Source organism: Copadichromis virginalis, linkage group LG10 (assembly GCF_057382275.1).
Source record: "Copadichromis virginalis isolate Kocher_CV1m ecotype Utaka linkage group LG10, C_Virginalis_male_GT1.1, whole genome shotgun sequence".
In the NCBI taxonomy this organism is placed as follows: Eukaryota; Metazoa; Chordata; class Actinopteri; order Cichliformes; family Cichlidae; genus Copadichromis; species Copadichromis virginalis.
This window is the reverse complement of record NC_140627.1, coordinates 4,022,260-4,046,754: the sequence shown is the minus strand read 5'-3', so window position 1 is coordinate 4,046,754 and position 24,495 is coordinate 4,022,260. Positions and strand designations below refer to the sequence as shown.

The window sequence follows — 24,495 nt, the reverse complement described above, 5'->3', positions numbered from 1 at the left end:
TAAAACTGAATGTTTTGATTGTTTTGAGGATTAAGCAGTTTGTTATGTTATTTCATTATATGTTAGAAGGCGTCAGGAGGTATTCTGTCTCTAAAAAAGGGAAGTGAGATAATTGTGATATTGAAGTAGGGTGCAGAAAAGACTTTTATCAAGTTTTTATGGCCCACATAACCAGACCTGTATGGCTTCAGTAGTTATGGATGTTCCTTCGTGTTGTTAGTAGTTGGAGGCTGCCATAGATGGCAGCCATGTGAATACAGGTCACGCAAGCAAATGGGAACGCCTAACAGAAATATTAAATACATTTCAGTGAATTTGTGTCAGTTTGACCATGAAACAAGACACGTATATGCATTTTATATTTTAAAATATCTTTGAGAAATATCCAGTCATTGTTACAGACAGCCATCTTTTTAGGAGGATGTGCTAATTTTAGCCACTTTAAGCTAATGTGCATACCAGGCCTATTAGTACTGTAGCATCGCAACGCCTCAGCATACAGAAGGAAGTATTATTTAGTCTTTCCAAAGTTGTAGTCTGGTCTTATCAAACAAGATAAACCTTAAAACTATTCTCACATGGATTTTCATCACCTTCGGATGGAGCCAAGGTCGCTGCTACCCTCTTCTGTTATGCCTCAGTCGTTCATTTCCTAAAATATCAAACTGTTCCTTTGGTCTGCATGTATTATTTGTTTATTATATGTTTTCATGCAATTACATGATTTGTGGATATTAAAATTAACTTACAGTGCTTGCATCTTATTAAATATTAAAAGCTGCTGATGTGATTAAAATTGACTGTGTACGTCAGCAGTGTTTACTTAGCTAACAGCATAAAGCTTCTGGCTTTGTTACCTGACTGATGTGCTGATATGCTCCTCACAGGTGAAGTTTTTGACTACCTCGTGTCTCATGGGAGAATGAAGGAAGTTGAAGCAAGAGCCAAATTTCGACAAGTATGAATACGTTACCTCTCGGTGTCAACGTTACACCAGTTGTTGCATTTTCTTGTCGGTACTTTAAGGGTGTCTGTCTTTCTATGTCCACAGATTGTTTCTGCTGTCCACTACTGCCACACGAAGAACATTGTCCATAGAGATTTGAAGGTGAGGAACCTCAGAGGAATGTCTGGGGCAACTTTCAGAGGGGGATTAAGGCTAGTCTAGGACTAGAAAATTTATTTCACTGACAGATTACCCTGAACTCAAAGTTGTAATCTCTGACAAGTCTTAATCTATGTCTCTGTAAAGGGTTTTTAATCACACTGATGAGTGTATGGGAGGGTAGAATGTGCAAATGCACAGTGGGCACAGTGACATATATACACTATAAGTCATGCCCAGTTGAACTTGTGCATTAGTGGATAACACACAAGTGCAACTTCCCTCTCCTTGTTTGCACTCTTTGTATTCAGTACAACTTTATTCTCATTGTACTCTCTTTTCTCTCCCATCCATCTTTCCTGTTCTTCCTTGTCCTTTCCATCCTGCTGTCCGTCTCTGCTTCCTCCTCTGCGTGAATGGATGTGTGAGTCAGGCAGAGAACCTCCTGCTGGATGCCGATGCCAACATCAAGATTGCCGACTTCGGCTTCAGCAATGAGTTCACCCTGGGCAACAAGCTGGACACGTTCTGTGGCTCACCGCCCTATGCTGCGCCTGAGCTTTTCCAAGGAAAGAAGTATGACGGGCCTGAGGTAGACGTCTGGAGTCTGGGAGTCATCCTCTACACGCTGGTCAGCGGCTCGCTGCCCTTTGATGGGCAGAATCTGAAGGCAAGTGGAAGGCTGGAGGAAACTATCCGTCTGTTTGTCTGTCTGGGGATACTTGAGTTTTCCTTGGTGGTTTATTGTAGCAGCAATAGGTTTTCATGCATTAGTACGCAACAACATTAAAATCACTGATTTATTCAATAGCTTTGATCTTCTAGTTACCAGTGTTGGGACTAACGCGTTATTAAGTAACGCGTTACAGTAACTACGTTATTATTGTGGTAACGCGCACGGTAACTAGTTATTATGCCAAAATCAGGAACGCGTTAATCGTTACTGGGATTTAGATAGGCTCGTTATTCGTTACTTCGTGTGGTGGCTATCGCGGAGCTTCCACAGATTCAGTAACATTAGCAAGTGGTGGAGGCCAGCAGGTGGATGAGGGAAAGGGGACGCAGGAGGAGGAGAGACCCGAGGCGGCCGCCGGTCCGAGTGTCAGGTGAACTGAACTTCAGGTAAGAAGTTATGACCTGCAGTCTATCTGGGTCAGATATAAACCAAGTTTAGGTGGAGTTTATTTTCGTTGTGCTGACTTTTTACAGTCAGTTACAATAACTCGTACTGCGTACTAGCTAGCTTGACAGAGTTTATATACAGCTGGGCGGGTGCTATGATGTTACTGATGTTGAACTTTATTTTATTCATAAGGTTAGTTAGTAGAGTTGCCAACCATCCCGTAAAAAAACAGAATCGTCTCGTATCCAGGGAAAATATCATGCGTTTCGTATTGAGGTGAAAAGGAACAGTTTGTCCCAGACTTCAGCTAGAATGGAAAAAGACACAAAGCTGGAGTTATTCTGTGTCTGTGCTGCACAGCTGCCTCTTCTTCTCTCATTCTCCCCCCTCCCTCTCCTGTTTCTACTTCAGTCATGAAACTGATCAATGATCAGCTGATCGGCTCTCTTGTTTGTTTATCGCTCACTTTGCGCCAGAAAGAGGAAACCAGCGGAGGTCGCGTTAAACAACAGCAGCATGTTTAAGCTTGATCAGCTGTTAGAATTTATTTAATATTAATTTCTAGTATCAGCTGATGTTTGCTGGAGCCACAGCTGTAAAGCTGCTGGTCATGATGTCGGTTTGGTTATCTGGTGAGAGGGAAACATGAAGATAAAACCAGGAGATGTCCTTACTGAATCATCAGAGCTGAACAGGTGATGGAGAAACAGGTTTACCTTTTAGGTGTCGTGAATGAGTTGAAGGGAAGTTATGAACTGTTTCTGAGAGACAAATAACACCAGGATCCTTTTCTAAGCAGCTGACAGCTGGTAACTGTGCAGGGGCGGGTCTAGCAAAGTGTTGCCAGGGGGGCCGGTAGGGCATTAACAGGGAAAGGGGGGCACAAAGAAATACTTTTCTTTCTTATTCTCATTTAAAATGTCTAGCTTTTAAAAAAATAATTATCTGAATCTTCCTACAAACGATTGATAGATTGATGCATATACAGTGGGGCAAAAAAGTATTTAGTCAGCCACCGATTGTGCAAGTTCCCCCACTTAAAATGATGACAGAGGTCAGTAATTTGCACCAGAGGTACACTTCAACTGTGAGAGACAGAATGTGAAAAAAAAATCCATGAATTCACATGGTAGGATTTGTAAAGAATTTATTCGTAAATCAGGGTGGAAAATAAGTATTTGGTCACCTCAAACAAGGAAAATCTCTGGCTCCCACAGACCTGTAACGTCTTCTGTAAGAAGCTTTTCTGTCCCCCACTCGTTACCTGTATGAATGGCACCTGTTTGAACTCATCATCTGTATAAAAGACACCTGTCCACAGCCTCAAACAGTCAGACTCCAAACTCCGCCATGGCCAAGACCAAGGAGCTTTCGAAGGACACCAGGAAAAGTATTGTAGACCTGCACCAGACTGGGAAGAGTGAATCTACAATAGGCAAGCAGCTTGGTGTGAAAAAATCAACTGTGGGAGCAATCATCAGAAAATGGAAGACATACAAGACCACTGATAATCTCCCTCGATCTGGGGCTCCACGCAAGATCTCATCCCGTGGGGTCAAAATGATCATGAGAACGGTGAGCAAAGATCCCAGAACCACACGGGGGGACCTGGTGAATGACCTGCAGAGAGCTGGGACCAAAGTAACAAAGGTCACCATCAGTAACACACTACAACGGCAGGGAATCAAATCCCGCAGTGCCAGACGTGTTCCGCTGCTGAAGCCAGTGCATGTCCAGGCCCGTCTGAAGTTTGCCAGAGAGCACATGGATGATACAGCAGAGGATTGGGAGAATGTCATGTGGTCAGATGAAACCAAAGTAGAACTTTTTGGTATAAACTCAACTCGTCGTGTTTGGAGGAAGAAGAATACTGAGTTGCATCCCAAGAACACCATACCTACTGTGAAGCATGGGGGTGGAAACATCATGCTATGGGGCTGTTTTTCTGCCAAGGGGACAGGACGACTGATCCGTGTTAAGGACAGAATGAATGGGGCCATGTATCGTGAGATTTTGAGCCAAAACCTCCTTCCATCAGTGAGAACTTTGAAGATGAAACGAGGCTGGGTCTTCCAACATGACAATGATCCAAAACACACCGCCCGGGCAACAAAGGAGTGGCTCCGTAAGAAGCATTTGAAAGTCCTGGAGTGGCCTAGCCAGTCTCCAGACCTCAACCCCATAGAAAATCTGTGGCGGGAGTTGAAAGTCCGTGTTGCTCGGCGACAGCCCCAAAACATCACTGCTCTCGAGAAGATCTGCATGGAGGAATGGGCCAAAATACCAGCTACTGTGTGTGCAAACCTGGTAAAGACCTATAGTAAACGTTTGACCTCTGTTATTGCCAACAAAGGTTATGTTACAAAGTATTGAGTTGTATTTTTGTTATTGACCAAATACTTATTTTCCACCCTGATTTACGAATAAATTCTTTACAAATCCTACCATGTGGATTCATGGATTTTTTTTTCACATTCTGTCTCTCACAGTTGAAGTGTACCTCTGGTGCAAATTACTGACCTCTGTCATCATTTTAGGTGGGGGAACTTGCACAATCGGTGGCTGACTAAATACTTTTTTGCCCCACTGTATACCATCAACACAGAGAACATCACTGTCACAATAGCGTTTGTTTTCATTCAAAGGCTTTATGATTTTCCTATAATGGTGTATGCAGCTCATCTGCAGTCTGGTGTTACCTACATCTTCCTATTCAGAAGGCAGAATTTCCGAGTTCTGAGTACAATCGAAAGCACCACGACTGCAGTTTTCGTGTTGGATGTAAAAAGCGCACGTGACGCTGTGATGTAGGCTAGAGTCATGGCGGCGGTCAACGACGGTCCAGGCGTGGGATTTCTCTCGTGGAAATATGCACATTATCTTTTCCTTTCTGTTGGTAGGTGGCACAGTGCACTGTGGCAAGTAAACAAGCTAGAAGACTGGCAATCTTGCTGGGTATCCAGTTATGGAAGCAACATTAACAAGAGAATTCTGAGTAAAAACAAAGTTACTTTCCCTAGTAACTAGTTACTTTGAAAGTAACAAGTAACTTGAAGTAACTGAGTTACTTTTGATAGAAGTAACTAGTAATGTAACTAAGTTACTAATTTAAAGTAACTTACCCAACACTGCTAGTTACAATGCAATGTTGGGCTGGGAAACCTTGCATCACAGCATTTATGTGAAAGTAACTTTGACTAGTACCACCCACCTAAATGGGTAGGAAGTGGGTTATTTGCAGACCAAACAGCCCTCCTGGCACTTCCAAATCCCACACCACCTCCCATACCTCAAACATAACTCAAAAACAGGACAATTAGCTGCTGACTGAACATGCAATATCCTCTGATTCAAATTTGGCCAAGCATCCTCTGAATGCACCAAATAATCCTGAACCACAGATGCTTGTTTGGAGGATCCACAAAGGATGCCCAAGTAGCATTCCAGTGCCAGAAACCAAAGGACTCCCGCAGAGGTCCTGTATCCATCCCCTGACATGTCAGAGGTTTTGGCAGCACAAGGCACACCAGTCAGCCGTGTTGTGGCTGATTGGTGCATGTTTATTAAAATGTAGACAGTGTGGGTGGCACATACATATCAGACATAAATGCCAAAACAGTCAAAATGCATTTAATTACAAGAGTTAGGATTGATTAGGAAGCCATCACACTACTGAACTGATAGGATTTAAAATGGTGGTGTATTCAGGCCATATTTAATCAGCTAATAGACAAATATAAATGTTGCCATTCAGCTACTGAGGCCTCTAAAAACTGTTGCATGCTGTAAAATGCTGACAACTGTTGTAGATATCTGGTCTGTCCATCATGCAGCAAGTGGAGCGCTGTACTCTGTGCAGTTTCCACATTGCAGCAACAACAAGCACACGATTATCTTTCTTGCGTTTTGCATTTCAGACGTTTTCTAATTTCTCTAAGTGATAAAAATAAAAGAATCATAAATGTTAAAACAAATGTGCATATTTGCTTATGCTGACATTATGTTCTGGAGATGTCACACATGATTTCAACAGGCCTTCACCTTGTAGTTTGCATCCAAATATGATGTCACATTTGACCTCTGACCTCACCAATTCCATTTCTATTTCCATTTCATTAAAATACTGCCCAGACAGAGAGCTGCCTTGGCGGAGGTTTGGGCTCTCAGAGTGCTTCTTGTTGGTGATGCATTTCTCAGAAAGCAGGCTAGTTATTTAATATGTCCAAAAATATGTACATACTGCTAAAATTAAAAAGAGTTTGAACAATAGTACAAAGTTGCTGAGTTCAAGACTGCTGTTCAAAATTCTTCTCATTTATGTGATTTTATCTACTGTTTCATTTAGTGTATGTTTGCAGATTTTAGCCGTTCACAGCCATTACCGTTTCAGCAACATCTTTTTTGACATACCATAATGCCTGGAGAATCAAAGTAAACAGCTGTCAGAGGAAAGGATGTGGCAAATGTAGCTAGACTTTCGGCAGCATGGAAGGACTCCATTCAGATGGTTTGTACACTAAGGCATCATCATCAGTCTTCTGTTTGTAATATCATTACTCCGTGCAGTCGGCCATGCTGAATAAAAAATGAAGAATAGAACTTTTATCTCAAATTTAATAGTTGGCAATGAATGAATGCCTCCCTCCTCCCAGAGCTCCACTAAAGGAATGGTAGAGACCGATGTATATTTCATTTGTCACATATGTCACTATTGGTAATGAACATGAATGACCTGGTCTTGTTCTTCTCGTGTTATGCTGAAGGAAATATGGAAAAACATGTATTTGATGTGGCCAACAGGAACTGAGGGAGCGCGTGCTGAGGGGAAAGTACCGCGTGCCCTTCTATATGTCCACAGACTGTGAAGGCATCCTTCGCCGATTCCTGGTGCTCAATCCCGCCAAACGCTGCACACTTGAGGTGAGCGTCGCACAATTAACAGAGCAGACGTGTTGTGAAATTCCCGCTAATGTGAAGCTCTTCTGTCTTTCCGCTTCTACAGCAAGTCATGAAGGACAAGTGGATAAATGCAGGGTACGAGGGGGATGAACTGAAGCCTCATATAGAACCTGTTGAGGACTACAGTGATCCAGCTCGCATCGGTGAGTCAGTGGGCTGTCAGCCTGTCCACTGAGCTCTATGTAATTAGGATACAAGGTCATCTGTGTTTTCTTACCTTCATCTTTGTTTATTTTTTTGGTTCAGAGGTTATGGTCGGGATGGGCTTCACTCCAGAGGAAATCAAGGACTCTCTGCTTAATCAAAAATATAACGAGGTCACCGCTACCTACCTACTGCTTGGCCGCAAAGGCGATGTGAGTTCTGTAGATGTATCTTACCTGTATTATTTATTTATGCATATTTGACTATAAGGTACATTAACCTTTTCCACACAGCGCTTCAGTGCTTTATCTACCTTCCATCTTCACACATAACCAGTTTAGAATCAACAGTTTACCTTTGAACTTGAGGATGAAGTTTCTGGTTTAAACGCACACAGAGAACATGCACACTGGATGCAAGACACTGGACCAAGAACCTTTGGACTGTGAGGAAACAGTGCTAACCACTGCACCGCCTTTCCAGCCAGTACGGTGGTGCAGATGTTAGTGCTGGATCACCAGGAATTGGAATCGTTTGCATCAGTGTTTAAGTTTGCCTAGTTTAGAATAGTATGATGCCTTTACCAGGCTTGTAGATAAACAACATAAAGCCAGATAGCCACACATTCTCCTTAGCTCAGTCAATGTTGCAGTGCATATCGATGCAGACCGTATCTGGCAAGGATCAATGGGTCCAATGGGACAAAATTAATATTATTTAATTGTTTGTTGTGTGTTTTCAAAAATCTCTTTTTTCATATCTCTTCTCAGAGCCCTTATTCCAAATTCTGACTCCAATCTTTGTGTCTGAAATCACTACATACCATCTCCTTATCTCTTCAAACCCTCTGCACTGTCACACTTTCTAATATCATTCTGTCCAATATCACTGGGACATTATAGGACGGCAGTGACGCCCGCACTGCTAGTAGCCTGTCCCTGGCGAGGGTACGACCCAGCCCTATCACCAACGGGACCAACAAGCACTCCTCAGCCACTGGCTCCTCCTCCTCCTCCACCTCTTCGTCACATAGCAAGACTCAGCGTAGTGCCTCCACCTACCACAGGCAGCGACGACACAGTGACTTCTGTGAGTCTCTTTTCTAAACTCTTTCTGAGCTGTGATGAAATCTGGAACCACGAACTTCCTCCTTGTCCAGTGACCACAAACTGTCATTGGGTCTCGGCTGATATGACAAGGAAGGTTTTCTAATTGGCAGTTATTCAAATGAGGGTCTTATTTAGGTCTGTGAGCACTGTTGTGACAGCTCTGCTTTCACCCAGTCATCCACAGAATATTCCTTATATGAATTCCTATGTGTCTGTGCTCTGCTGTCCTCCACAACAAAGGCGGGCCCTCCATGCCCGTCATGCACCCCAAGCGGAGCCCAACCAGCACGGGCGACCGAGAACTGCGGGAGGGAAGGATGCCTCCGCGCAAGGCTAGCTGCAGTGTGATGGGGAGCCGCAGCCTGCCTCCCTCTAGTCCAATGGTTAGCAGTGCCAACAACCCCAACAAGTCTGAAATCCCAGACCGTCGCAAAGACATGACTGCCACCACGGTAAGTGACACATTTACTCTTCAAGAAGCAGAAAGCTGGGCATCGAACCAAGAGCATAGGTTTTACTGCAAGAATCGGAAAGTTGGTCTTCACTACTCCTCAGCAAGTATAGTTTTACTACTGTTAGCACTCACATAAGTAGTCATTAAGGTTGTATAGCTTCTTAGACAAGTTAAAAAAACACAAACCTTGTGCTGTGTATAGTCAGAAGGACATATATATGTCTATATGTATATATATGTATAGATGTGTATATATAATGGAAAATAAGGAAAGGCCTAAAATAATTATTTACATAATCGCGAAGCTATGGCTTTTTTATCCTTAAAACTATATATATATTTTTTGTCTACCTTTTTTAAGGTAGATTTTTAGATACAAATCTTGTTTTCATGTTGTTAAAAGGTTAAAATGGTTTGTTGGAGGTCTGTAAATTGTAATAAATATTGTAACATTGTAATAAATATTGTAACATTTAAAAAATGCATTCTAGGTGTTTTATATTCACTCAGCCGTGGTCCTGTCTGCTTCCAATGTAGCTCCAACAGATATCTTTGTAAAATGTCAAAGTTCAGTACAGGTCATGGATTTGCATTACAGTACAGCTTCACTGTATGAATCACAGTTTAATTTCCTCAACAACTCTCTAAGCTAATATGTGTTCTGAAATTACTCTTCTCCTCGGATAGAATAACATCCCCGGAAGCGCCATGACACGCCGGAATACATATGTGTGCACCGACCGTTCAGGAACTGATAGACACTCTCTTCTGCAGAACGGCAAAGACAACAGGTACCACTTTGTGTCGTCAGTAGTCGTACAGATTCACAGAGACTTTAAGCGGGTAGCAGATATTTGGTATCATTAACCTTCAAAGGAAGGTGGATTGGATTGGGGTTTTTAGTCCTTTGTTCTGATAATATTTACGAACTGAGTCACAGGGCACCACAAGTCAGTGTCCTGGTGAGGGTGAGGGTTATGCCAGGGAGGGCATCCAGCATAAAATCTCGGCTGAATCAAATATGCAGATCCTAAAGCAAGAGATTACCATACCAAATCAGTAGGCTATCAGTCAATGTGGTGCTGTTGACCAAAGACAAAGGAAGAGGAGAGGTGGAAGGCATGTTGGTAGGCAGCAATAGGAAAAAAGAAGGCAGGAATGTGGAGGTGAGAGGGCTGTAAATGTAAAGGGAGAGAGCTGGCTGATACTGTATCTGTGTCAGGATGGAGGTCTATAGGATCGCTTTGGCCAAGAAGAGGAAGTGCGTAAAGGCAGAGGCAAGGATTAAGTGGTGGAAGTTGATGAAGGAAGAGCGTTTCGCAGAGTTCAAGAAGGATTGAGATGGTTCAGGATGAAGTACAGGACAATATTTAAAAGAAGAGGTTAGCAAAGAAAAAGTAGGTAGTCAGGAAGAAGAAGAAAGTAGACAGGTGCACTGAGAGGCAAAGAGAGAGGTGGCAAAGGATGAGGCTTATAGTTAGCTGCATGCGAGGCTGGACACTAAGGACGGAGAAAAAGACTTGTATCAATCGGCTATGCAGTGAGACAGAGCTGGAATTAAGGATAGAGATGGAAATGGGCTAACAAGTGACAAGAGTGTGTTGAGAAGATGGAAAGAGTATATTGAGGAGCTGATGTATGTAGAAAATGGGAGAGAGAGGATGGAGGAAAATTAGTGAAATAAGAAATGAAGGGGGTTAGCAAGGAGGGCAGCTTGAAGGGGATGAAAAATGAAAAGGGGATCAGTCTAAGCAACATATCTGCGGAGATATGAAAACGTCTAGCAGAGACCAGATTGTTTAACACAGTCTGAGTGAAAGGATCCTCGAGGAATGAAGTGTGTGCTGGTATGCTTTTTTTAGAACAAGGGTCATGTACAGAGCTGTAATAACTGTAGAGGGAAAAGGTCGACCATGAAACTATGGTTGTTGAAGCTAGGTTAAGAAGACAGGTGACGAACAGTGAGCACTACAGATGGGATGTTTGGTTTGGGATATAGTATAGAGAAGGTCAGAATGAGCTTCACTGTGTCTTTGTGGATCTAGAGAAAGCATGTGATAGGGTGACAAGAGAGGAACTGTGGTACAGCATGAGGAACTCAGGAGTGGCAGAAAAGTATGTGGGTGGTGCAGGACATGTATGAGGACAGTGAGGTGTGTGGTGGGACAGCAGCAAGAGTAAAAAGGTTTAGAAGATGGTAATGACCTGCTGTGATGTATGGTTTGGAGATGGTGGAGACGGAGTTGAAGATGCCAACATATTGGTACGTTCTGAAAAGAATACGACATCCTTTTAACCATGACGTGGTTGTCTTGTTGATAATGTGGCCAATTTGCAAAATTAACTGTGATTTTTTTTTTACCACTATTCATCAACAGCATGTTTTAAAGCTCAGTTTTTAAAACCTTACAATTAGTGCTGTCAGCGTTAATCTCTTTAAAATGACCTTAACGCCATAACTGCATTAACATGGCAAATATCCGTAAGCGATAGGTGCACTCTATTTAGTTATTAGCACTCATCAGGCAATGTCTATGGGCAACTGACTGCACTCAGACCAAAGGGGGCTGAATAATTACGCACACCCCACTTTGCAGTTATTTATTTGTAAAAAAAATGTTTGGAATCATGTATGATTTTCGTTTCACTTCTCAGGTGTACACCCCTTTGTGTTGGTCTTTCACATGGAATTGCAATAAAATTGATTCATGTTTGTGGCTGTAATTTGACAAAATGTGGAAAAGTTCAAGGGGGCCGAATACTTTTGCAAACCACTGTATTAATGACTAACCTTGTGTTGTGGATGGATTATCTCAGTTGTTCTCCTGACTGGAGTTTGGTCCGTTTACAGCATCCTGAAATGCGATTGCGTTTGTCCTTAACCATCAGGAACCCTCACGTTAACTTTTATCAAGTGGAAAAAAGTTAGCATTCATCCTCCAGCTTCACTGTGCTAATGTGTTTATGTTATGCTAACCATAGCCGTGTAGCTAGCCACTACGTAGCACATCATTATATACCAGCTAGTCCCCCCTCAGTAACCCTACAAACATCACTGCTGTACTTTCTAATTGTGTAATTTTTTCAGAAATCCCTGAGTCAGAACATGTTATGTCGTCTTTAGATGGAAACTAGCGAGCTAACTCCCAACGCCGTTAAACTCCATAAATCCTGCTTTCATGGATGCCTGGATGTTAAACTTAATTGTTACACCTTGTGAAGAAGCTACACTGATCATTTTATTAAAGATGAATTTAGACAGTTTGTCAGTGTTTGTTTGATTTTGGGACTAGAGGCGGAGTTTGGACCCGGAAACGGCTAATGATGTCAGACTCAAAGGCCAGATTATCAAAAATTATAAGTCAATAAGACTAAAGACTAAATCCTGTTTATTTTTCTTCCTCGCTCCAGTTCCCTGGGCCACCGCATGCCGGCAGCGTCTCCCTCCACGCTCAGCATTTCTGCAGCTGGAGCTACAGGCTCATCTTCCTCCTCAGACCGATGCCGCCTGACTCGAGGCTCCACAATCCGCAGCACCTTTCACGGGGGACAGCTGAGGGATCGTGGTCCCCCGGTCTACTCGGCCCCGCCCACTTCACCCACTCTGTCGCACCACGACACCAGCCCATTGACCCATGCCCGCACCAGGGCCACCTCCAACCTCTTCACCAAGCTGACCTCGAAACTCACTCGCAGGTAGACTTGCACTACGTGTGATCTGTATAGTAGTACTGCTGAATACAAGAAACATGACAGTTTCTGTAGCTTTGTAGGTCTTCATTAGGCGATGAAATCAAAACTTCTTTGATTTAACCAGGAAAGTATTTACAGCCTGGGAAAACTGCTCTTTGTACAAGCCGCCTCTTCTGCAAGTGATAGGATAATAAATAATCAATAGAATGATATTGTTTAAAGTAATGGCTCGAGATGAGAACATTTAATAGTATGGCTTATGTATTCCTTCAATATAAATGAGCTATGAGACATTAGCTTACCTTAGCATAAAGACTAGAAGCACGTTATAAAAGCTGTGCTCCAGTTCACCTCCAAACGCCTTCAAGTTTTTTAAATATTACAAATTCAAGTAAAATCAACCAGCTGGTCGTTTCCTGAATGACTTGAAATTTTCATTGGTTAGGCTTTGAACACAGTAGCTTGTAGTATGTGAGTGTAGTTCTGTTACCTGTATCCTTAAGCACTGACATAAGCTATACTCTACAAAAGCTGTAGTCTTTTTAAGAAAGCTGGAGCTGTTTTGTTTTTGTTTTTTTTACTTTTAACAGAAGCAGACTCACAGCTTCTCCCTGCATCATACATTTGTGGAAACCACTTGCTATAACATTAGCAGTTACTACTTATTAAGAAGATAATAGGGGTGTCCATATTCATAGGCTGCATCCTCCTGAGGCCACATTTGTAGGCCGATTACGTCACAGCAACGCGACGAAGGCTGTCCAAATTCATAGACTCCTCCAAATGCGTGCTCCTTTTCCCCAGAGTTGAAGGATGTTATTGTTTGGCTTTCAGTGTTTTATTTGTTCATGAGTAAATCGGTTTGGCTGAGATTACAGCTGAATAAATGTCAAAGGGAAAACTGATTAAACAGAAGTGTGAGATGATCGAGAATTTACACCAGGGTCCTGTTATATTTTAGATAGCAAGGAGCAGACGGCCAAGTTTATTAAACTCCACCGAGGCAGCGATGACGCAAAACTGAAGGCTAGACCGTCCAGTTTCACAGCTGCTCACTTCCGCCTACCTGGCCTTCGGAGGACCCGGCCCACTTAGACTGTGAAGGCCGGGCCCTCGGGAGGATGCAGCCTATGAATTTGAACACCCCCAATATACACGTGTTTGTATGCTAAGCTAACGCTATGTTGGTATTATGTTGTGTTAATGTGACGTTGGGTGAGAGTACTTCTTGGGAAATTTCACTTCTCAAGACAGCTGCTGCCGTTTGTCTTGGACTGCTGCTTCTCACTCGTGACTGAAGTTGTGTTAATCCATAAACATGCAGAAGAACAAAAAAGGATAAAACCTCTGTGCTGGCTCACTACAGAGCTTGACATGAGACATCCATTTTACTTGATCTTATTAATTTTAAGCACAGTAGGAAACAGTCTTAATAATGAATCTGTTACACTACCTCATAGTGTAGCCCTTGCTACATGTACATAGCTTTTATTCAATTTCCATATTCTTATATGGTTATTGAAAAAAGGACACAAGTGTCTCTCACATGTTTTTGTTTTTTGATTTTTGTTTATGGCTTTCTTTGCTGTTCCAGTTGGTGTAAGATTCTTATGAACTCAAACCAAGGACGTCAAATGCATGAAACAAAGTCATGTAGAGTTGATGTAAAGTTCTGTGTTTCATCTTGAGCACAGCCTGGGATGGATCCATGCTTATCAAAACATTTTATCCACCCAGGCCTTTCAGCAAGCCCTGCTGCGGCCCCGGATTATCCCCTCTCCCTCCCAGTCATCATAATCACACATGTCTAATCTTATCAAACCTCAGCTTCATCCTTGCCAATCAGCTGCAGCGCTGCACTCTTTTTCCACCACTTGCTTTCCTGTGATTCACTTATACTCTCTCTTACTCCTCCCCCAAATCCCCTGCTCTTACCCTTTACTCCCTCTTTTTTCTCCATCTTTATCTTGTTCTCTTTTCTCCGTGTCATGGCATCAGGGTCAATCTTGACCCGTCCAAGCGCCAGGGCTCAAACAAATCAGTCTCGGGTTGTACTCTTCCACAAGGATCAAAAACAGTTAGTAAGTTTCCATGTCTCGCTCTTCTTTCTTGTCTGCCTGTGCTGCCCATTTCCTGTCTGCCTGCTCACACTGGAATTTGCTCAAGTTCAGAAATGCCTGATGTTTTTTCATACTGCTTGTCTGCATGCCTCGTGAATGGTCTTCATTCTGTCCAGGTCCCACACACTTGTTTTCAAGCATGGTTGCAATCAAGGAAGAATCAGTGTCATCGTCTATAAAGACTATCCACTAGCATCCTGTGTATACCTGTAGGAATAGTGTTTCCAGTTTGTGGTTGGTGGGGTAAAAATCATTTAATGTTTTCTCCATGTGAAGTTGAGTAAATGAAAGTAAGTAAAATGAAAACGTCGTAACACAGAAGCTGAAGGAAACTGTTTATATCTGCATGCTTTAGAAGTCGTGAGTGAGTGAGGAGTGCCTTTGTCAGGACAAGTTGTTTTGCAACATCACATGCTTGTTGTTGCTGATGCTTGCTCAGTTCCACATTTAATATCCACTTGTTAATGCCGTCTCATCATGAGGCTCGTTGTGCTCTGGTGGATTACCTCTTACGATGCCTGTTTGTCCAACAGGGTCACAAATGAATCTGAGGGAATCAGGAGATTTGCGGTCACAAGGTAAGTACATAAGTTCTGCCTGTGTCGATAGCGTTTAGAAACAGAGAGGATGTCAGATGTCTGACCTTTTTCTTCCTGTTCTTCCCTCCCTCTCCTCAGTTGCCATCTACCTGGGTATCAAAAAGCGTCCGAGCCCCGGGCCGTCGGACGTGGCTGGGATCTGAGAGGCGGCGGGCGGCGGGACCCTGCGGAGGTGGTATTGGCTCTGCGGGAGGCAGCTCTCGGATGTGGCTGCCAGGTCCACCACGCCGGCCCCTTTCTGCTCTCCTGCACCCACGGCGTGGCAGGGGGCCGCGTGGCTTTCGAGGCCGAGGTGTGCCATCTTTCCACAGGCACCTCTGAGACTTCTAACGGGGTGCGCTACACGCGACTCTGGGGGGCGCCGCTAGCTTTTCGGGACATTGCCACCCAAATCTCTAAGGACCTTGAACTTTGATCGAGAGGGTGCGTTTGCATACGAGTGCGTGGTTCCGTGTGAGTGTTGTTGATGTATGTGCGCAAAGGAAATCAAAAAAGGAAAACAAAAAAACAGAGAAGAGGTGAGGGGCTGGACCCGAAAGAAAAGATGTCTCCTTCTGTCTCTTTCAAGACTAACCTCCCCCCTGCACGCACACACGCACACACACACACACACACACTGATAGACACACACCTGATCCGTAAAGTCATACAGACTAAAACATCCACCCTCCTACCCCCTGCCCCCTTCTCTCTCCACCCTACCCAACACAGCTCAGCTTTCCCTTCCCTGAGCTACTGCTCCCACTGGACCTGGATCAGATGGAATAAGTTGAATATTTTTTATTGCTACTCCTAGCCATAATGACTCTTTATTTTGTTATTTATTGTTCTGGTCATTGTTTTTACTCACTGTCACTTTCACCACTGCAGAAAATCACCTCCTGTCTGTCTGACATCCTCATCCATCCTTTTTTTAACACTTTTTTTTTATATGTCACCTTTACATTGTGTTACTGTTTTGTTTTTAAAATTTTTAATATTCCCCCCTCACCGATAGTTATCCTGCTGAAATAGTAACATGCACAAACAAGGAAATGGTCCAACTCAGCAATCAGACGAGCAGCCGCAGTGTTACGTTGCTTTGAGTCGGGTAAATACAGCAGTGACAAACACGCCGGATTAAGGTCAGGGGATGGGGTTGACGGGCCGTTGAAACAGCCAGTCAGAAGCTTGAGTGCAGCACGGAGTTATGGCCTCTCAGTCACATTAGTTTCTCTGAGTGACGAGAGCAGACGCTTCAAATTTAGCTAATGTCGGTCAGTAGTAACTGTAAGGTCAAGCTCCATTTTTCAGCCTTCTTTAACGCTAAATCAGTCCAGCTGATTTCCTCCTTTTATTATCCCAGCAAACATTTCAGTGGTGAGTTAGATCAGTGCTCATTCTAAACATCCAACATGGGTTGAAAAATAGTTCCAAAGGGAAAAATGTGCTGATTACAAAGAGAGGACAAAACATTCTCACCACGAGGGAAACATTTCTTATCCTGATCAGCTGATCATTTATCACAGAGAGTCATCAACAAAATGCTTTTTCAGACATAAACAAGGCGATAACTAAATAAAAGCTAATGCAGGAGGACAAAAAGTGTGATGAAATGCACTTTCATCCACAGATAAAACTGATATGAAAACATCCTGGAGAGATGAGATCCAATCAGAACTAATGAAGTTGTGTAGAAGTGTAGAAAGGTTAGATGCGCATATATGATCTGCCACTGTGAAATGGTACAACTACGTCACAGCTAGCTGTCATGCTCCCTGTTTCTTATGTGAGAATCAAAATATCCAGCACTTGGGAGGAAGAGAAGATCAGACATGTGGACACATTTTGCATTTGATGTCAAAGAAAAAAATCCTTTGGAAATGGTGTGGAGCAACTGTTACCAGTCAAAACTAAATCTAAACCAATTTATGACACCTAAATTATGACTCAAACTACGTTATGCTTAAGTCAAAAGGCCAACAGTTACTGTCAAAATTAAGCTGTCAATCACGTGGGTTGAAAAAAGGGAAGACAGATGGTGCTCTTTTCCCATTACCGGTAGTAACCGAGTTATAACCTCCAGTAATGAAAAGAAGTTCAAGTGCCAAACACTGCAGTTCTTCTAGTGGCCACTTGAGGCAGGCTCCAAATGTGAATCAATCTCCATAGACTCTCATCTTCTTCACAGCACTTAATAGCATGCTTGCACTGTGGTACAGAAACAGTGTTGGCCTTTACAGTCCCTTTACAGATGTGTTAACAGATGTGCAACTGTAGCTCATTGGTGTCTGCCAATCTTTGTTAATATGAGCTACTGAACTGGATCTTTGAACTATGTTTGTGGTATTGGTACCTTTTGGATAATTTATAAAGAAATAATCTGGCAAATAATATAGAATTGCCCGAATAATCCAAAAACCAATAGGTCAGCCACAGAGGCTGTATCCATGTGTTAGTCTGTATGACCTGTATGCAGTCCACTGCAATAATGTGTGGGCAAAAAGATTCTATTAAGGCAGCTGCCACAAAGCTACCATTGAGGCTTCAGAATGCAAAGCTAAAAACCATTTGCTGATTTCACTCTGGCTATGTCCATCATTTATATTTCACTATGTTTGCTGGGATAACGCTCTTAAATTATTACATATGATAATTCGGTGCAGTAAGTTGTCCTTAATGACCCTCTATAATAAATACAGGAGCTAAAATTGGCTAAAATCAACGTCCTTCAGTATTTGTGACCGACCCCCAACCGAGTCATTTAGATTTCACCAACCTTCACTTTTCTTTAGCAGCCTTGTAATAAGTCAGTTGTCATTAGCAGAGGTGGGCCGTCACTCACCCCACCACAGACTTAGAGAGATTCAGTATTTCTGGTGTATTTTCAGTGCAGGGCAGCTCTTCTGCCGCTTCTATTCTGTGCCGTGCGATCTCACCTCAGTCGTGATCTCACTTTAGTCGTCGCCTCAGTTCTGTCGGTGGGAAACGCCAAAAAGTGGATCGGCCAAGCAGCAGCGCAAGCGCTTGGATTACACACTCGCCGTCACACACACAGAGGCGGCGTGCACTCCTCTAACGCCCGCCCTTTTTCTTTCTTCTTTTCTTTTTCTTGTGGTACGTGTATTAACTGCTCTGTCCATTACTGATGACCGTGGGGATCAGGGGAGGGGGGAGCGCTCTGTATTCGGAAAGGCACGACGAAGGCAGTGTGGACAGTGTTTTCTTCTTGTTAGTCCAGTTGCCTTTAAAGTGAACTACTCCCAGCGCCTTCATAAAATACACATTTAATGTAAAAAAGTAAAAAACAAAAAAAAGAGAGAGAGAAAAGTGCGAGAGCTTTCTATTCTCCCTCCCTGTTTTTAGTGAATAATGTACTGTGATATTTGCGTAGGCTACAGAGATCATATTGTTTGGCTGCTGATTTACTGTTAATACTGTCTCTCAGTTGTGGCTTTGCTCATGGTGACCTACCCCCACCACCCAGCCCCACCCCATTCCATTCCCACCCCTACATTTTACAGGGATCGCTGACCTTCTGTTCGCCGCCTCCATACGTACCGCCAACTTTATCCGGTCGAGCATTCGTCTTTCTTTATTGCAGGGAAATGGTCAGCCATCATCCACTCTCTCACATTGTTCTACATTTTCAGTCCAGTATGGTGTTTGCTGTTTCACGTAGCCCAGCAGGGGAAGTCGATGTTGACCTGCCCTCCCCCTCAGGGTGAGAAGCAGACACCAGAGTGGACATCAGGAGTCTGTCCTTGTCCTCTCCCTGGACGTTTTTCATTGTGGTGTATATTAGCATTAGGTAATATAGACCTCAATGCACTTTGCTTTGACTTGAATCAGCTCCTTCCAGTGTACCTGTATAGGTAATACCCAGAACTAGCCACTGGAAGGCGCCAATGTCTTAAATGTGAAACACTTCGATTTGTGGATATTTGCACAGGTACTTTATTTATTTTTTAGAATAATATCATTAAAAAAAAACAGGATTTATATCAGTCAGTTGATGGCTGTATATAAAATATATGAATATAGTATATATCTTAGAGCTCAAGGTTTATTTATAGCTAGAGCAAGGGAAGTAATTCTAGATTAAAGCAGTTTCTGTCAGTGATAATGGGGAACAAAACCAAGCTGCAATCTTGCATGAGTTCAGAGTTTGGGTTATACTGGAAAAAATGAAATGTGATGCACACCTTGGACTGGAAGCTTTGTGAAATGCAGACACACACAGTCACTTTTCAGATATGAGTTGCTAAATGAAATGCCAGAATATCCCCCACCCCCCTTCACAAAAAGTAACAGAAGGGCTCATGTGAGACACAGTAACTTCACTCCACCTTGTTGCAACAGGATAGCTTCAGCACTCATTCAAGAGGGCATCTTGAGTTTATAGAAGCCTTTGGATATGCCGTAAAACATACCACAGCGTAGAGTATGAGGTGCAGTCAAAGAATTACAAGACTTGTTGCGGCGAAGAAGACAAGGTCGCAGAGACGAGGCTCTGTGTAGCAGAGCAGGCGGTGAGCTGGTATGGTCCAAACACTTGCACGTGCATTTGAGCTGATTGTTCTGTAGTAGGCTGCTACTATAGAACTCTACATTGGAAATACTCAGTGCAGTTTGATTTTATTTATATAGCACCAGATCACAACAAATTCGCCTCTTTATGTTGTGAGGTAAAAACCCAACAATAATATGACACCGAGGGACAAATTCATGCCAGATCCTGGGTCTGAATGTTGGGTCAAAGATGCCCACATGCTGCCTCAGCTCCATGGTACAAAGTGCAAAAGCCTATCTACAGAACTTTGTCTGTCACAGGTTTTCATGTTGATAGAGTGACAAAATGTGGAATCACGTCTCTTAAAGTCCTACTTGACATCTTTTACGTACACATGACCGTACCATGCTGCACAACAGGAGTCTGTGAACTCTTTGAGTGCACCTCGTACATAAGAAAAATGATTTAGATCCTGCACGAGGACAGCTGCAGTTGGAATAAATTGTGCAGTTTTAACTTGAATTTCCAAGTCCCTGTCTGCATTCAAGCCATAGAAACGTTTCAGGTTGTTTGCTGAGCATTTCAGCTGGAACTTTTGAACTAAATGGGTTGAAAAAAAGAGAAAAGCAAATAACTTATGGTTAAACAACTCACTCATAGTATAAGATGGATGAATCAGGGGGATTCTACTGTGAAGAATTCTCAAAAAGAGGTTTTGGTGACGTGAGCGTTTGGGTAAATGCTTGTATACCTGCTCGGAAAAGGTGTATCACTGGTCTAAATGGTTTAAATGGTGGATGATGACAGTATTAGAAACCCGAGGGGCTCAGTATTTAACATTCACTGTCATTTCAAAACTGATTTTGGATACAGTTAATGTTACATGCAAAAGAGACTTAAGAACACACACAGTTTGACCTGTATGAGTAATTTTACTCTCTTCTACTGTTTAATTCCTCCCATCAGAAGCAAACTGTAACCTGAAATGAGTGGGTGTGATGCGTAAGGAGAACATGGAGCTGAAGATGAATAAAATTCACTGATGTTGGCAATTTTTTCCGTCATTTTGCCATCTTGTTTTCAAAGCTACTACTTTCCAAAACCTCTATCTGTCGATTATACTGCAACAAGACAAAAACGACTCGTTTAGTTGTTTTACAGGGCACTTTATTATTGAGCAGTATGAGCAGCTTCAATAATCTTTACTTTTTATAACAAAAAGTAGGTGATGCCACATTCGCCAGGCAAGCCCAGCTCAGTGGAGGCTGATCCCAGGATGTTACCAACCAACACGGGAGAACTTAAAAAAAAAAAAAGAGGACAGAGAAAAGAAAAAGCAGGAAAGAAGAGAAAGAAGTTTTCAGAGTCAAGAGTCTCTAGTTGAGCGGCTGTTTCCTCTGCGTGTCCATCAGTTGGCTCGATTACACATGAACGGTCACGAGAAAAACGGAAGATTGTCCCTCTCTACTTCTGGGCTGGGATCATGCTGTCAATGCTCTCTCCCTTCTCCAGCTTCTTCTCCATCTCAACCATCAGCTTGACACCGTCAACCACCAGTTGGACCTGCTCCACTTCAGAGGAGCCCAGACGGTCGGCGTTGGAGATGTCAAACACACCACCCACAGAGGCAGTGTCCACACCACCTAAAGAGAAAGGGCAAAAGTCAGAGTCGCAGTGGAGATTTCACTGGGCTGTTCAAGCTGGTCCACAAGCATATGAGTGTTTACCTGTGCCACGCTTCTGCAGACGCAGCCTGGTGAGGATCTCCTCAAACTTGGGATGTGTGCTCAGCTTGGACAGTTTGACATGGACGCCACCACGCAGGCCAGTGCCCAGGTTGGAGGGGCAGGTCAGGATGTACCCGAGATGCTCATTCCACATGAAGCCACGGTTGTGCTTCTTGAAGATCTCCTCAATCTGGCAGGTTTGAAAGAAGAAGAGTCGTGGAAACATCCTGAACAATTGTTTTCATTTCATCCCGGCTTTCCGAGGCCTGTTATATCTGCATACCTTCTGCAGGCCAACGCAGAAACGCCTGAACACCTCCCTCATGTTGCCACCCTTCTGCATGGAGATGACACGAAGGTGATCCTCCTCATTCACCCAGACCAAGAAGGTCTTGTTTTCGTTGTGCCTGAGCAGATATAGTTTCACATTTAGGGGAACACACAGATAATGCAGACAAAAGATTTCTAAGGAAAATGTTTCACATTCAGCCTGTTAACACTTAATGACAGTGCTCACCAGATGCCTCTGCCATCAGGCCAGTCACGGGCCATACCAGCGCAGGTCAGCAGGGGAGACACGGGCTTGTCAAACAGGAAGTGATCAGCGATCAGCTGCTCCTGCTCAGCATCAGTCATGGTGTTCAGGGGGTAGTACTTTCCCTTGAACTCACCATCCAGGCTGTTCAGAGCTGCAGTTAGGAGCAAAGCAGGGATAATATTGTCCATACTGACACTGGATGCTTAAATTCAAAGACGCAGTCCTTTTCCTTTGAATACTTACCCTCAATGGACAGCCTCTCAATAATTCTGCGCTCTCCACGGCTGTTGTGGGGGGGCAGGGTGAATCCCTTGATGCTGCGACCAGTACGAACACGGCTAGACAGAACGTAGTTGGGGTCCAAGTCGTCACCACCCTAAAGACAAATAAACTTTGAGTCCCAGGTGAAAAAAGATAAATAAATAACAGAGTTCCTGGAGCAATGCACAGATGTGCTAAACCATTAAATCAGTTCAACATCTGAAGACTTGTGCAGTAAGTCTTTTGTTAAGGTACTTCTCCTCCATGAAATCTGCGGTACCTTCAGGTTCTCATGGTTGAGGTCAGTCTTGTGCTTGTCAGTGGGCTTGTATCCACCATGACGGTCAGAGATGACAGGGTCAAGCAGATCCTTGAAGACCTCATAGGACTCCTCATCACCAGCAACACAGCCAACAGTCATGATGAAGGGGTGACCTGAAGAATGTAAGTAAGAAGTGTGTGTTCGGAGGGGGAACAGAAATGAAAGAATTAGTTTTTATGGCTAATGTTAATCAGGAATGAAACAGATTTCTTTATCTGATATGAAACATATCTCACCAGGGTTGTCTACACCAGTCTGGATGACATCATCCAGAGTGTAGCCACTGGGTGTCTGTTTGTCCCTCAGCTTGCCATATATCTCCTTGGTCAGAACCTTGGCCATATGGTTGTTGTGCTTGGACAGATCTGGGAACTCCTCCTCAACTTTGTAGTTGAGCTTGAAGTTGTTGTGGGTGTTTCCGAAAGGCATGATTGCTTTCTAACACTGCAAAATGAGGGAAAAGCCTTTGACTAAATCTTGGAACGATAATAAACTGTTTCATCTGGAGATTGTGGAGGTGATCGAAATAGTCACAAAATTTCTGCAGCATTTGGAGATACGGGATATTCTGTGTGACAGCTGCAAGTTTTAAGCGGTGTCGGCAGAGGAATCTTGGTAACAAGTGTCACTCAATTTCCAGCAGCTCAGATGTCACTTTGAAACAGAGTACAGGGAGGAGTGCCTGTTGGCTGGGTATTTTTAGCACAAGTACATCTGAATGTGTACCCTTTATGTCCTCAGTATCTACAAGCAAAGCTTTATACGTACAATCACAACTGTCCTGATTGCACATTGACACATAAATGCACATAAATGAAAACTTGACTGGTCAGTTCCAGCACAGGCGTGTTTTCACTGAAAGCACTACAAGGTCTTTGTGTCACTGTACAGGATTTCTGCAACAGTATAATTGTCACAATGCTGAAAGAAGCCTGATTAGCAGCACACTTGTCCAGCTACTGCGATCCAACAATATATACTCTTCTTACTCTCATTACCTGATAAGCTGTTCAACATGAGTACGTACATGATGCATGCAATGACGCACTTGTTACATCACATGAAATATGATCTGCACCTCAGTCCCAAACTGATTTACAAAATTAGCCGTTCTTTAAATCAGTAATCCCTTTCAATGTGACAATTTTCTGATTAGTTTACAGCCAAAAAGCTCCAAAAGTGTAACTTTGAAACAGCAAAAGTCGCAGATGACACATGGGGGACTTCAGTCTGTCTCTCCTACATGTATCAAACTGCGAAGCACCTGTCCACATAAATCACTGTCCAAAAGAAAATCATATGCAGAGAGCGAGAATAAAGAGTGGAGTGACACAAGTTATCACTGGAACCACAGCCTGTCTGTTAAAGCATGATCTTTAAGCTTAATCTTAACGGAGAACAATTCAATGAAATTAGCTCTTTTTTTAATGCATCATATGGATGCAAATGTACCAGATTTGTTGCACAATTATCCTTTGATTTCATCATGGACTTCATGTCCACAGCTTTTCATTAAAAGAAAAAGTAGCCAGAACTAATTGTTTGTGCTATTTTAAATGCTTTGCTTGTTCTCCCAATCCATATCTCCACGTCTGCTCTTCTTTAACCCCACAAAACTAATCATTTCTTTACCTGCACACCAGACAAGTACAGAGGTAACAGTCCTTGGGATCAGATCCTGTTCACCACAGCCAAAATAGGGGTCACCCAACTCTGGAGGTCTCTGGCCCCTCTTTATATACCACACAGACACTAGCCATTGGCTTGGCCATTTTAGTGCCTACTGCAGCCTCATTGGCCAGAGCCTCTGCACTGATACTGCACAGTTTATGAAAGAGACACATTTACA

General features: G+C 43.1%; 2 protein-coding genes across 4 annotated transcripts in view; one reads left to right on the top strand and one right to left on the bottom strand.

Moving 5' to 3' along the window:
• The window catches only part of mark4a (MAP/microtubule affinity-regulating kinase 4a), a 38,889-nt gene extending 17,659 nt beyond the window's left edge, over positions 1-21,230 (top strand). For 2 of the 3 annotated variants that reach the window (XM_085469524.1, XM_085469526.1), the window contains exons 6-17: positions 888-958; positions 1,052-1,108; positions 1,539-1,775; positions 7,029-7,148; positions 7,231-7,330; positions 7,434-7,543; positions 8,234-8,420; positions 8,681-8,892; positions 9,582-9,685; positions 12,306-12,590; positions 15,241-15,285; positions 15,385-21,230. In XM_085469524.1, the coding sequence (XP_085325650.1) occupies positions 888-958; positions 1,052-1,108; positions 1,539-1,775; positions 7,029-7,148; positions 7,231-7,330; positions 7,434-7,543; positions 8,234-8,420; positions 8,681-8,892; positions 9,582-9,685; positions 12,306-12,590; positions 15,241-15,285; positions 15,385-15,721 (1,865 nt within the window). In that variant the 3' untranslated portion in view covers positions 15,722-21,230. Of the gene's footprint in view, positions 1-887; positions 959-1,051; positions 1,109-1,538; positions 1,776-7,028; positions 7,149-7,230; positions 7,331-7,433; positions 7,544-8,233; positions 8,421-8,680; positions 8,893-9,581; positions 9,686-12,305; positions 12,591-14,585; positions 14,669-15,240; positions 15,286-15,384 lie in introns of all 3 variants that reach the window. The other variant, XM_085469525.1, reaches the window with a different exon arrangement.
• On the bottom strand, positions 20,944-24,379 carry ckma (creatine kinase, muscle a). The gene is made up of 8 exons (XM_085469527.1): positions 24,279-24,379; positions 22,883-23,090; positions 22,605-22,759; positions 22,307-22,439; positions 22,043-22,214; positions 21,809-21,932; positions 21,526-21,715; positions 20,944-21,441 (listed from the first exon to the last, which is right to left on the bottom strand). The coding sequence occupies exons 2-8, from the start codon at positions 23,073-23,075 to the stop codon at positions 21,263-21,265; spliced, it is 1,146 nt and encodes a 381-aa protein (XP_085325653.1). The 5' UTR covers positions 23,076-23,090; positions 24,279-24,379; the 3' UTR covers positions 20,944-21,262.
• Positions 24,380-24,495: the final 116 nt, after the last annotated feature.